Source organism: Coregonus clupeaformis, unplaced genomic scaffold (genome assembly GCF_020615455.1).
Source record: "Coregonus clupeaformis isolate EN_2021a unplaced genomic scaffold, ASM2061545v1 scaf1227, whole genome shotgun sequence".
Taxonomy (NCBI): Eukaryota; Metazoa; Chordata; class Actinopteri; order Salmoniformes; family Salmonidae; genus Coregonus; species Coregonus clupeaformis.
The window spans coordinates 109,471-122,393 of record NW_025534681.1 but is presented as its reverse complement, the minus strand read 5'-3'; the positions used below and the strand labels follow the sequence as shown (position 1 = coordinate 122,393).

Below are 12,923 nucleotides of genomic sequence, written 5' to 3'. Positions count from 1 at the left end.
ATATTCTGTCTGTCTGTTCTGGTTAAGAACCCTTCTGTCTATATTCTGTCTGTTCTGGTTAAGAACCCTTCTGTCTATATTCTGTCTGTCTATTCTGGTTATGAACCCTTCTGTCTATATTCTGTCTATTCTGGTTATGAACCCTTCTGTCTATATTCTGTCTGTCTGTTCTGGTTAAGAACCCTTCTGTCTATATTCTGTCTGTCTGTTCTGATTAAGAACCCTTCTGTCTATATTCTGTCTGTTCTGGTTAAGAACCCTTCTGTCTATATTCTGTCTGTCTGTTCTGGTTAAGAACCCTTCTGTCTATATTCTGTCTATTCTGGTTAAGAACCCTTCTGTCTATATTCTGTCTGTTCTGGTTATGAACCCTTCTGTCTATATTTTGTCTGTTCTGGTTATGAACCCTTCTGTCTATATTCTGTCTGTTCTGGTTAAGAACCATTCTGTCTATATTCTGTATGTCTGTTCTGGTTAAGAACCCTTCTGTCTATATTCTGTCTGTCTGTTCTGGTTAAGAACCCTTCTGTCTATATTCTGTCTGTCTATTCTGGTTATGAACCCTTCTGTCTATATTCTGTCTATTCTGGTTATGAACCCTTCTGTCTATATTCTGTCTGTCTATTCTGGTTAAGAACCCTTCTGTCTATATTCTGTCTGTTCTGGTTAAGAACCCTTCTGTCTATATTCTGTCTATTCTGGTTATGAACCCCTTCTGTCTATATTCTGTCTGTCTGTTCTGGTTAAGAACCCTTCTGTCTATATTCTGTCTGTCTGTTCTGATTAAGAACCCTTCTGTCTATATTCTGTCTGTTCTGGTTAAGAACCCTTCTGTCCATATTCTGTCTGTCTGTTCTGGTTAAGAACCCTTCTGTCTATATTCTGTCTGTTCTGGTTAAGAACCCTTCTGTCTATATTCTGTCTGTCTATTCTGGTTATGAACCCTTCTGTCTATATTCTGTCTATTCTGGTTATGAACCCTTCTGTCTATATTCTGTCTGTCTATTCTGGTTAAGAACCCTTCTGTCTATATTCTGTCTGTTTATTCTGGTTAAGAACCATTCTGTCTATATTCTGTCTGTCTGTTCTGGTTATGAACCATTCTGTCTATATTCTGTCTGTCTGTTCTGGTTATGAACCCTTCTGTCTATATTCTGTCTGTCTATTCTGGTTATGAACCCTTCTGTCTATATTCTGTCTGTCTGTTCTGGTTAAGAACCCTTCTGTCTATATTCTGTCTGTTCTGGTTATGAACCCTTCTGTCTATATTCTGTCTGTTTGTTCTGGTTAAGAACCCTTCTGTCTATATTCTGTCTGTCTATTCTGGTTAAGAACCCTTCTGTCTATATTCTGTCTGTCTATTCTGGTTAAGAACCCTTCTGTCTATATTCTGTCTGTCTATTCTGGTTAAGAACCCTTCTGTCTATATTCTGTCTGTTCTGGTTAAGAACCCTTCTGTCTATATTCTGTCTGTCTATTCTGGTTAAGAACCTTTATGTCAATATTCTGTCTATTCTGGTTAAGAACCCTTCTGTCTATATTCTGTCTGTCTGTTCTGGTTAAGAACCCTTCTGTCTATATTCTGTCTGTCTGTTCTGGTTATGAACCCTTCTGTCTATATTCTGTCTATTCTGGTTATGAACCCTTCTGTCTATATTCTGTCTGTCTATTCTGGTTAAGAACCCTTCTGTCTATATTCTGTCTGTTCTGGTTAAGAACCCTTCTGTCTATATTCTGTCTGTTCTGGTTATGAACCCTTCTGTCTATATTCTGTCTATTCTGGTTATGAACCCTTCTGTCTATATTCTGTCTTTCTGGTTAAGAACCCTTCTGTCTATATTCTGTCTATTCTGGTTATGAACCCTTCTGTCTATATTCTGTCTGTCTGTTCTGGTTAAGAACCCTTCTGTCTATATTCTGTCTGTCTATTCTGGTTAAGAAACCATTCTGTCTATATTCTGTCTGTCTGTTCTGGTTATGAACCATTCTGTCTATATTCTGTCTGTCTGTTCTGGTTATGAACCCTTCTGTCTATATTCTGTCTGTCTATTCTGGTTATGAACCCTTCTGTCTATATTCTGTCTGTCTGTTCTGGTTAAGAACCCTTCTGTCTATATTCTGTCTGTTCTGGTTATGAACCCTTCTGTCTATATTCTGTCTGTTTGTTCTGGTTAAGAACCCTTCTGTCTATATTCTGTCTGTCTATTCTGGTTAAGAACCCTTCTGTCTATATTCTGTCTGTCTATTCTGGTTAAGAACCCTTCTGTCTATATTCTGTCTGTCTATTCTGGTTAAGAACCCTTCTGTCTATATTCTGTCTGTTCTGGTTAAGAACCCTTCTGTCTATATTCTGTCTGTCTATTCTGGTTAAGAACCCTTCTGTCTATATTCTGTCTGTTCTGGTTAAGAACCCTTCTGTCTATATTCTGTCTGTCTGTTCTGGTTAAGAACCCTTCTGTCTATATTCTGTCTGTTCTGGTTAAGAACCCTTCTGTCTATATTCTGTCTGTCTGTTCTGGTTAAGAACCATTCTGTCTATATTCTGTATGTCTGTTCTGGTTTAAGAACCCTTCTGTCTATATTCTGTCTGTCTGTTCTGGTTAAGAACCTTTATGTCAATATTCTGTCTATTCTGGTTAAGAACCCTTCTGTCTATATTCTGTCTGTCTGTTCTGGTTAAGAACCCTTCTGTCTATATTCTGTCTGTCTATTCTGGTTATGAACCCTTCTGTCTATATTCTGTCTGTCTGTTCTGGTTATGAACCCTTCTGTCTATATTCTGTCTGTCTATTCTGGTTAAGAACCCTTCTGTCTATATTCTGTCTGTTCTGGTTAAGAACCCTTCTGTCTATATTCTGTCTGTTCTGGTTATGAACCCTTCTGTCTATATTCTGTCTATTCTGGTTATGAACCCTTCTGTCTATATTCTGTCTTTCTGGTTAAGAACCCTTCTGTCTATATTCTGTCTATTCTGGTTATGAACCCTTCTGTCTATATTCTGTCTGTCTGTTCTGGTTAAGAACCCTTCTGTCTATATTCTGTCTGTCTATTCTGGTTAAGAACCATTCTGTCTATATTCTGTCTGTCTGTTCTGGTTATGAACCATTCTGTCTATATTCTGTCTGTCTGTTCTGGTTATGAACCCTTCTGTCTATATTCTGTCTGTCTATTCTGGTTATGAACCCTTCTGTCTATATTCTGTCTGTCTGTTCTGGTTAAGAACCCTTCTGTCTATATTCTGTCTGTTCTGGTTATGAACCCTTCTGTCTATATTCTGTCTGTTTGTTCTGGTTAAGAACCCTTCTGTCTATATTCTGTCTGTCTATTCTGGTTAAGAACCCTTCTGTCTATATTCTGTCTGTCTATTCTGGTTAAGAACCCTTCTGTCTATATTCTGTCTGTCTATTCTGGTTAAGAACCCTTCTGTCTATATTCTGTCTGTTCTGGTTAAGAACCCTTCTGTCTATATTCTGTCTGTCTATTCTGGTTAAGAACCCTTCTGTCTATATTCTGTCTGTTCTGGTTAAGAACCCTTCTGTCTATATTCTGTCTGTCTGTTCTGGTTAAGAACCCTTCTGTCTATATTCTGTCTGTTCTGGTTAAGAACCCTTCTGTCTATATTCTGTCTGTCTGTTCTGGTTAAGAACCATTCTGTCTATATTCTGTATGTCTGTTCTGGTTAAGAACCCTTCTGTCTATATTCTGTCTGTCTGTTCTGGTTAAGAACCTTTATGTCAATATTCTGTCTATTCTGGTTAAGAACCCTTCTGTCTATATTCTGTCTGTCTGTTCTGGTTAAGAACCCTTCTGTCTATATTCTGTCTGTCTATTCTGGTTATGAACCCTTCTGTCTATATTCTGTCTGTCTGTTCTGGTTATGAACCCTTCTGTCTATATTCTGTCTGTCTATTCTGGTTAAGAACCCTTCTGTCTATATTCTGTCTGTTCTGGTTAAGAACCCTTCTGTCTATATTCTGTCTGTTCTGGTTATGAACCCCTTCTGTCTATATTCTGTCTATTCTGGTTATGAACCCTTCTGTCTATATTCTGTCTTTCTGGTTAAGAACCCTTCTGTCTATATTCTGTCTATTCTGGTTATGAACCCTTCTGTCTATATTCTGTCTGTCTGTTCTGGTTAAGAACCCTTCTGTCTATATTCTGTCTGTCTATTCTGGTTAAGAACCATTCTGTCTATATTCTGTCTGTCTGTTCTGGTTATGAACCATTCTGTCTATATTCTGTCTGTCTGTTCTGGTTATGAACCCTTCTGTCTATATTCTGTCTGTCTATTCTGGTTATGAACCCTTCTGTCTATATTCTGTCTGTCTGTTCTGGTTAAGAACCCTTCTGTCTATATTCTGTCTGTTCTGGTTATGAACCCTTCTGTCTATATTCTGTCTGTTTGTTCTGGTTAAGAACCCTTCTGTCTATATTCTGTCTGTCTATTCTGGTTAAGAACCCTTCTGTCTATATTCTGTCTGTCTATTCTGGTTAAGAACCCTTCTGTCTATATTCTGTCTGTCTATTCTGGTTAAGAACCCTTCTGTCTATATTCTGTCTGTTCTGGTTAAGAACCCTTCTGTCTATATTCTGTCTGTCTATTCTGGTTAAGAACCCTTCTGTCTATATTCTGTCTGTTCTGGTTAAGAACCCTTCTGTCTATATTCTGTCTGTCTGTTCTGGTTAAGAACCCTTCTGTCTATATTCTGTCTGTTCTGGTTAAGAACCCTTCTGTCTATATTCTGTCTGTCTGTTCTGGTTAAGAACCATTCTGTCTATATTATGTATGTCTGTTCTGGTTAAGAACCCTTCTGTCTATATTCTGTCTGTCTGTTCTGGTTAAGAACCTTTATGTCAATATTCTGTCTATTCTGGTTAAGAACCCTTCTGTCTATATTCTGTCTGTCTGTTCTGGTTAAGAACCCTTCTGTCTATATTCTGTCTGTCTATTCTGGTTATGAACCCTTCTGTCTATATTCTGTCTGTCTGTTCTGGTTATGAACCCTTCTGTCTATATTCTGTCTATTCTGGTTATGAACCCTTCTGTCTATATTCTGTCTGTCTATTCTGGTTAAGAACCCTTCTGTCTATATTCTGTCTGTTCTGGTTAAGAACCCTTCTGTCTATATTCTGTCTGTTCTGGTTATGAACCCTTCTGTCTATATTCTGTCTATTCTGGTTATGAACCCTTCTGTCTATATTCTGTCTGTCTGTTCTGGTTAAGAACCCTTCTGTCTATATTCTGTCTATTCTGGTTATGAACCCTTCTGTCTATATTCTGTCTGTCTGTTCTGGTTAAGAACCCTTCTGTCTATATTCTGTCTATTCTGGTTATGAACCCTTCTGTCTATTCTGTCTGTCTGTTCTGGTTAAGAACCCTTCTGTCTATATTCTGTCTGTCTATTCTGGTTAAGAACCATTCTGTCTATATTCTGTCTGTCTGTTCTGGTTATGAACCATTCTGTCTATATTCTGTCTGTCTGTTCTGGTTATGAACCCTTCTGTCTATATTCTGTCTGTCTATTCTGGTTATGAACCCTTCTGTCTATATTCTGTCTGTCTGTTCTGGTTAAGAACCCTTCTGTCTATATTCTGTCTGTTCTGGTTAAGAACCCTTCTGTCTATATTCTGTCTGTCTGTTCTGGTTAAGAACCCTTCTGTCTATATTCTGTCTGTTCTGGTTATGAACCCTTCTGTCTATATTCTGTCTATTCTGGTTATGAACCCTTCTGTCTATATTCTGTCTGTCTGTTCTGGTTAAGAACCCTTCTGTCTATATTCTGTCTATTCTGGTTATGAACCCTTCTGTCTATATTCTGTCTGTCTGTTCTGGTTAAGAACCCTTCTGTCTATATTCTGTCTATTCTGGTTATGAACCCTTCTGTCTATATTCTGTCTGTCTGTTCTGGTTAAGAACCCTTCTGTCTATATTCTGTCTGTCTATTCTGGTTAAGAACCATTCTGTCTATATTCTGTCTGTCTGTTCTGGTTATGAACCATTCTGTCTATATTCTGTCTGTCTGTTCTGGTTATGAACCCTTCTGTCTATATTCTGTCTGTCTATTCTGGTTATGAACCCTTCTGTCTATATTCTGTCTGTCTGTTCTGGTTAAGAACCCTTCTGTCTATATTCTGTCTGTTCTGGTTAAGAACCCTTCTGTCTATATTCTGTCTGTCTGTTCTGGTTAAGAACCCTTCTGTCTATATTCTGTCTGTCTATTCTGGTTAAGAACCCTTCTGTCTATATTCTGTCTGTCTATTCTGGTTAAGAACCCTTCTGTCTATATTCTGTCTGTCTATTCTGGTTAAGAACCCTTCTGTCTATATTCTGTCTGTTCTGGTTAAGAACCCTTCTGTCTATATTCTGTCTGTCTATTCTGGTTAAGAACCCTTCTGTCTATATTCTGTCTGTTCTGGTTAAGAACCCTTCTGTCTATATTCTGTCTGTCTGTTCTGGTTAAGAACCCTTCTGTCTATATTCTGTCTGTTCTGGTTATGAACCCTTCTGTTTATATTCTGTCTGTCTGTTCTGGTTATGAACCCTTCTGTCTATATTATGTCTGTTTGTTCTGGTTAAGAACCCTTCTGTCTATATTCTGTCTGTCTATTCTGGTTAAGAACCCTTCTGTCTATATTCTGTCTGTTCTGGTTAAGAACCCTTCTGTCTATATTCTGGTCTGGTTAAGCAATAAGGCATGATATCCCAGGGATAATAAATAATTATAAATAATATGACCACCTGAATAACTCCTGACTAAGTGCTGCTCTTAGGCCTGAGGCGATGCCAAGGTCCGGGGGTGTTATTCACGATAATTCCCGGGCTGTTCTTAGGCCTGAGGCGATGCCAAGGGCCGGGGGTGTTATTCACGATAATTCCCGGGTTCGTGTGCCTTAATCCTTTTATAAAACGGTTGCCAACATATAAAAAAAAGATTAACGACATGTTTTAATTATAAACATCCACCATACAAAATATTCTGGGCAAAAGCCAGTCGTTAGTTCTGAGATTCTGAAGTTGCTAGCCAAATGGGCTAGTCCTTCATTCTATCCATTCTATTTGCAACGGTTGCTATGCTAAACAAATCATTGGCATGTTGCTATGCAGGCTAGCTCCTCCTCCTCTGCTAGCACACTGGTCCTCTGTAGCTCAGCTGGTAGAGCACGGCGCTTGTAACGCCAAGGTAGTGGGTTCGATCCCCAGGACCACCCATACACAAAAAAAATAATATTTATGCATGCATGACTGTAAGTCGCTTTGGATAAAAGCGTCTGCTAAATGGCATATTATTATTATTATTAACTAAAGCTAACACACAATCACATCAAGCAGCTGAAAAGACAGCAAACTATGTGAACTTAAGTTTGTTTTACTTTTGTTTCTGTTGGCAGTTCTTTGGCTATATCCATTATAATGATCCTGATAAATGAATTGGCCTGGATCAGAGAAGCTGTCGGTCTTGTCACATTCATATGCACGGGACAGTGGAGATCGCCAAAAAAACTACAACATTGTTCCACAGGTTGGAGAGGCAGAGAGCAGTGGTGTAGATAAACCCCAACTGTTCCAAACCAAATTCTAGCCTAGTAGCATGAGGAAATATTGTCTAGACACTTTTTCCAGGGGAGATTAAGTTTATAAATTGCCTTGCTGGGCTGTGGGACAGTGAATGCGCATTGATAATTCAAATGGAACTGTTCACAGGCTTTACCAGGAGAATGTGGGGACTGTGGTGCTATAAATCCCAGCATCCAGGATCCAAACAACCCGTTTTATAATTATTGTTAGACGATTCCAGCACCGCTTCGCCAGGTCCAATCCCTGGTACATGTAAAATGGACTTGGTGATTGTGATTGTGACCCTCCACAGATCATCAGGGTCCTGGAGGTAGCCTGTGGGGAGCAGCACACTCTGGCTCTGTCTGCCCAGCATGAGGTGTGGGCCTGGGGCAGCGGCTGCCAGCTGGGCCTGGTCACCAGTGTGTTCCCTGTGTGGAGACCCCAGAAGGTGGAGCACCTGGCTGGGAGGCATGTGGTTCAGGTGAGTGAGTGAATCAATGAATCAATGCATCTTATTAGACATACACTACCAGTCAACAGTTTGGACACACCTACTCATTCAAGGGTTTTTCTTTATTTGTACTATTTTTTACATTGTAGAATAATAGTGAAGACATCAAAACTATGAAATAACACATATGGAATCATGTAGTGACCAAAAAAATCAAAATATATTTTATATTTGAGATTCTTCAAATAGCCACCATTTGCCTTGATGACAGCTTTGCACACTCTTGGCATTCTCTCAACCAGCTTCATGATGTAGTCACCTGGAATGCATTTCAATTAACAGGTGTGCCTTCTTAAAAGTTAATTTGTGGAATGTATTTCCTTCTTAATGCGTTTGAGCCAATCAGTTGTGTTGTGACAAGGTAGGGGGGTATACAGAAGATAGCCCTATTTGGTAAAAGACCAAGTCCATATTATGGCAAGAACAGCTCAAATAAGCAAAGAGAAATGACAGTCCATCATTACTATAAGACATCAAGGTAAGTCAATACAGAAAATGTCAAGAACTTTGAATGTTTCTTCAAGTGCAGTCGCAATAACCATCAAGCGCTATGATGAAACTGGCTCTCATGAGGACCGTCACAGGAATGGAAGACCCAGAGTTACATCTGCTGCAGAGGATAAGTTCATTAGAGTTACCAGCCTCAGAAATTGCAGGCCAAATAAATGCTTCACAGAGTTCAAGTAACAGACATATCTCAACATCAACTGTTCAGAGGGGACTGTGTGAATCAGGCCTTCATGGTCGAATTGCTGCAAAGAAACCACTACTATTTTTTTATTTTACCTTTATTTAACTAGGCAAGTCAGTTAAGAACAAATTCTTATTTACAATGACGGCCTACCCCGGCCAAACCCGGACGACACTGGGCCGATTGTGTGCCGCCCTATGGGACTCCCAATCACAGCCGGATTGTGATACAGCTTGAAATCGAACTAGGGGGTCTGTAGTGACGCCTCAAGCACTGAGATGCAGTGCCTTAGACCACTGCGCCACTCGGGAGCCAAAGGACTCCAGTAAGAAGAAGAGACCTGCTTGGGCCAAGAAACACGAGCAATGGACATTAGACCGGTGGAAAAGTGTCCTTTGGTCTGGAGTCCAAATTTGAGATTTTTGGTTCCACCCGCCGTGTCTTTGTGAGACGCAGTGTGGGTGAACGGATGATCTCCACATGTGTAGTTCCCACCGTAAAGCATGGAGGAGGAGGTGTTATGGTGTGGGGTGCTTTGCTGGTGACACTGTCTGTGATTTATTTAGAATTCAAGGCACAATTAACCAGCATGGCTACCACAGCATTCTGCAGCGATACGCCATCCCATCTGGTTTGGGCTTAGTAGGACTATCATTTGTTTTTCAACAGGACAATGACCCAACACACCTCCAGGCTGTGTAAGAGCTATTTTACCAAGAAGGAGAGTGATGGAGTGCTGCATCAGATGACCTGGCCTCCACAATCCCCCGACCTCAACCAAATTGAGATGGTCTGGGATGAGTCGGACCGCAGAGTGAAGGAAAAGCAGCCAACAAGTGCTCAGCATATGTGGGAACTCCTTCAAGACTGTTGGAAAAGCATTCCAGGTGACGCTGGTTGAGAGAATGCCAAGAGTGTGCAAAGCTGCCATAAAGGCAAAGGATGGCTATTTGAAAAATCTCAAATATAAACTATATTTTGATTTGTTTAACACTTTTTTGGTTACTACATGATTCCAAATGTGTTATTTCATAGTTTTGATGTCTTCACTATTATTCTACAATGTAGAAAATAGTAAAAATAAAGAAAAACCCTTGAATGAGTAGGTGTGTCCAAACGTTTGACTGATACTGTATGTGAAATACGTCTAGAGTTGCCTCAGTCATTTCAACAATACATACTGTACATTAAAAATGATTGAGGATTTAAAAACCCAATATAATAAAGTCTACTGACTTCTTTCCATTGTGGTGCAGGTGGCGTGTGGAGGATACCACAGCCTGGCCCTGGTCCGGCGCTTCCCTCCACAAGACTCTCAGTTCACTCGGCCGACGGCTACTGAAAAGTGTGGCCAGTGCAACCAGCCGCTGTTCTCTATGGTGGATAAAGAGGACCATGTCATCATCAACGACAGCCACTACTGCCCCCTAGGGATTGAGCTGGCCGATACCAAACCAGGGAGCTGCTCGAGATCCAGACAGGCCTCCCCTGCCAGACAGTCCTCCTTACGCCCAGAGACTCAGAGCCTCAGCCTGCCCACTCTCTCAGGCAGTCAGCCCTGATCTGGGCCCTGACCCAGACCTAGCCCAAGACCCCATTATAGGCCCTAAATACCTCTTTCCTGACAGCTCTCTCAGAGAGTCTGGCTCCAAAGAACAAAGTGACCAAGAGGATACCTCGGACCCTCAAAGACATGGCCTTGGGACTCCGACAGAGACAGACAGCACTCAGGTGAGGAGGAAAACCACATCTTCAACCGAGGAACTGAAGGACAAGAGAAGGTCTGATCACATCCTGAGCCCGGCTGAGCAGAATGACATCACAGGGAATCCACTCACCTTAGCCAGTGAGACATCAGGGGATCCAATCACCTTAGCCAGTGAGACATCAGGGGATCCACTCACCTTAGCCAATCAGACAACAGGGGATTCACTCATCTTAGCCAATCAAACAACAGGGGATCCACTCCCAGGACAGTGCCTAAACTGTTACCTACCTGATCAAGACCAACCTTCTGCCTTAACCTTAACACCGTATCTTCCACCACAACCTACAAATGACACCACCATGCCATCCAGCTTATCATGTTCACTACCAGAGAACTACACAGGTGCCTTAGCTTTAATGGACAATACTGCCTCTGCCTCACCCTTCGAGGGAAACGCCACTTTAGGCACCGGCTCCACCAGCAGCCTCTGTGACTCATCTAAGAGTGAAGGGTGTATCCTGAGGGAGGCTAGGTCTGGGCCTGTCCTGGCATACAGGAAGGCCACCCAGGAGGTGCGTCTCTGTGTGGAGGAGGAGTCGTTGCAGGGGAAGAAATGCTCCAGTCTGACTGATATTCTGCTAGAGGAGGTCACAGGGGCTAATAGACGACACTCACTACCTCCACTCCTCTCTCGTGGTAGGTGTGGTCAAATCACATTTTATTTTGTCACATGCTTCGAAAAAACAACAGGTGTGTAGATTAACACAAGGAATAAATACACAAGGAGTAAAAATAACAACATGGTTATATACAGGAAGTACCAGGTAATAACATGGTTATATACAGGAAGTAGCAGGTAACAACATGGTTATATACAGGAAGTACCAGGTAATAACATGGTTATATACAGGAAGTACCAGGTAATAACATGGTTATATACAGGAAGTACCAGGTAATAACATGGTTATATACAGGAAGTAGCAGGTAATAATATGGCTACTGTATATCCAGGGAGTACCAGTACCGAGTCGATATGCAAAGGGTTCCAGAAGGGTTCTTCGGCTGTCCCCATAGGATAACCCTTTTTGGTTCAGGGTAGAACCCTTTTTGGTTCAGCCTGTGCGGCAGGTAGTTTAGTGGTTAAGAGCGTTGTGCCAGTAACCGAAAGGTTGCTGGTTCTAATCCCAGAGCCGACTAGGTGAAAAATCTGTCGATGTGCCCTTGAGCAAGGCACTTAACCCTAATTGCTCCTGTAAGTCGCTCTGGATAAGAGCGTCTGCTAAATGACAACAAAAAAACAAAAAAAACAAAAAAAGAACCCTTTTTGGTTGCAGGGAGGTTCTACATGGAAATCAAAAGGGTTCTACCTGCAACCAAAAAGGGTTCTTCAAAGGGTTCTCCTTTCCTCTTCGCTCCTAATCCGTGGCCGGATCTTTTATTTCTGAGGCTCCGTATCCGTGAGTGCGCAAATTCTCGCAGCATCTCGTGAGAGTTTGGGACTTCACAAACTTTCTCATGCCGAAACCAGATTAAATACATACCAGTAGTTAAATCAGAGTTAAATGCCAAAAAGATGATATTCGCAATGTCATTAAGCAAAAAACAAACCAAAACAACAATAGCCACTACAATGTCAAAACATGCGAATATCATCATGATTTTGTCATGAGTTCAGTACCATTTGCTTGATTTTGTGGACCCACGACTATGTTGTATAGACATTAGCTGGCTAGCAAACAATAGCATGCTAGCGACGCAAGTCAGCATAGGTTGCTACATGATAATCAGCTCGTGTTAGCTAGCTAGCGTTAGCTACCTAGCTAGCGAGCCTAGCAAGCTCCAGTCCAATGGAAACCGATGCAACCCTGCTGGCTTCGTGGCTTCGATAGATGACCAGTGGTGACAGTGAAACGCAAGGCTTTAATAAGTGCCATCATGCAGAATTAGCAAGGAAAAGACTGGTTGATGAGCTAGCTAAATTAGCTAGCAAGATAGCTATGGCAGTTAGGCTACTAGTGCCACATGCAGAACGGACTGCCTTTCTGGGACAGGCTAGTTAGCTAGTAGAGGGGTACAAAAACGCCGGTACACAGATGTACACAGCTCATACAAAAATATATTTTGTTTTAGTGAATGACAATACATGTTGCAAAGTAAATACAGTTGAAGTCGGAAGTTTACGTACACTTAGGTTGGAGTCATTAAAACTTGTTTTTCAACCACTCCACAAATTTCTTGTTAACAAACTATAGTTTTGGCAAGTCGGTTAGGACATCTACTTTGTGCATGACACAAGTCATTTTTCCAACAATTGTTTACAGACAGATTATTTCACTTATAATTCACTGTATCACAATTCCAGTGGGTCAGAAGTTTACATACATTAAGTTGACTGTGCCTTTAAACAGCTTGGAAAATTCCAGAAAATGATGTCATGGCTTTAGAAGCTTCTGAT

At 41.1% G+C, this 12,923-nt stretch overlaps 1 protein-coding gene across 1 annotated transcript in view; it reads left to right on the top strand.

The window, feature by feature from the left end:
• LOC121558896 (alsin-like) overlaps window positions 1–12,923 on the top strand; it is a 115,532-nt gene that overhangs the window by 12,194 nt on the left and 90,415 nt on the right. Inside the window, exons 3-5 of the mRNA XM_045217789.1 lie at window positions 7,869–8,039; window positions 10,017–10,298; window positions 10,330–11,164. Coding sequence (XP_045073724.1) covers window positions 7,869–8,039; window positions 10,017–10,298; window positions 10,330–11,164 — 1,288 coding nt within the window. The remainder of the gene's footprint in view (window positions 1–7,868; window positions 8,040–10,016; window positions 10,299–10,329; window positions 11,165–12,923) is intronic.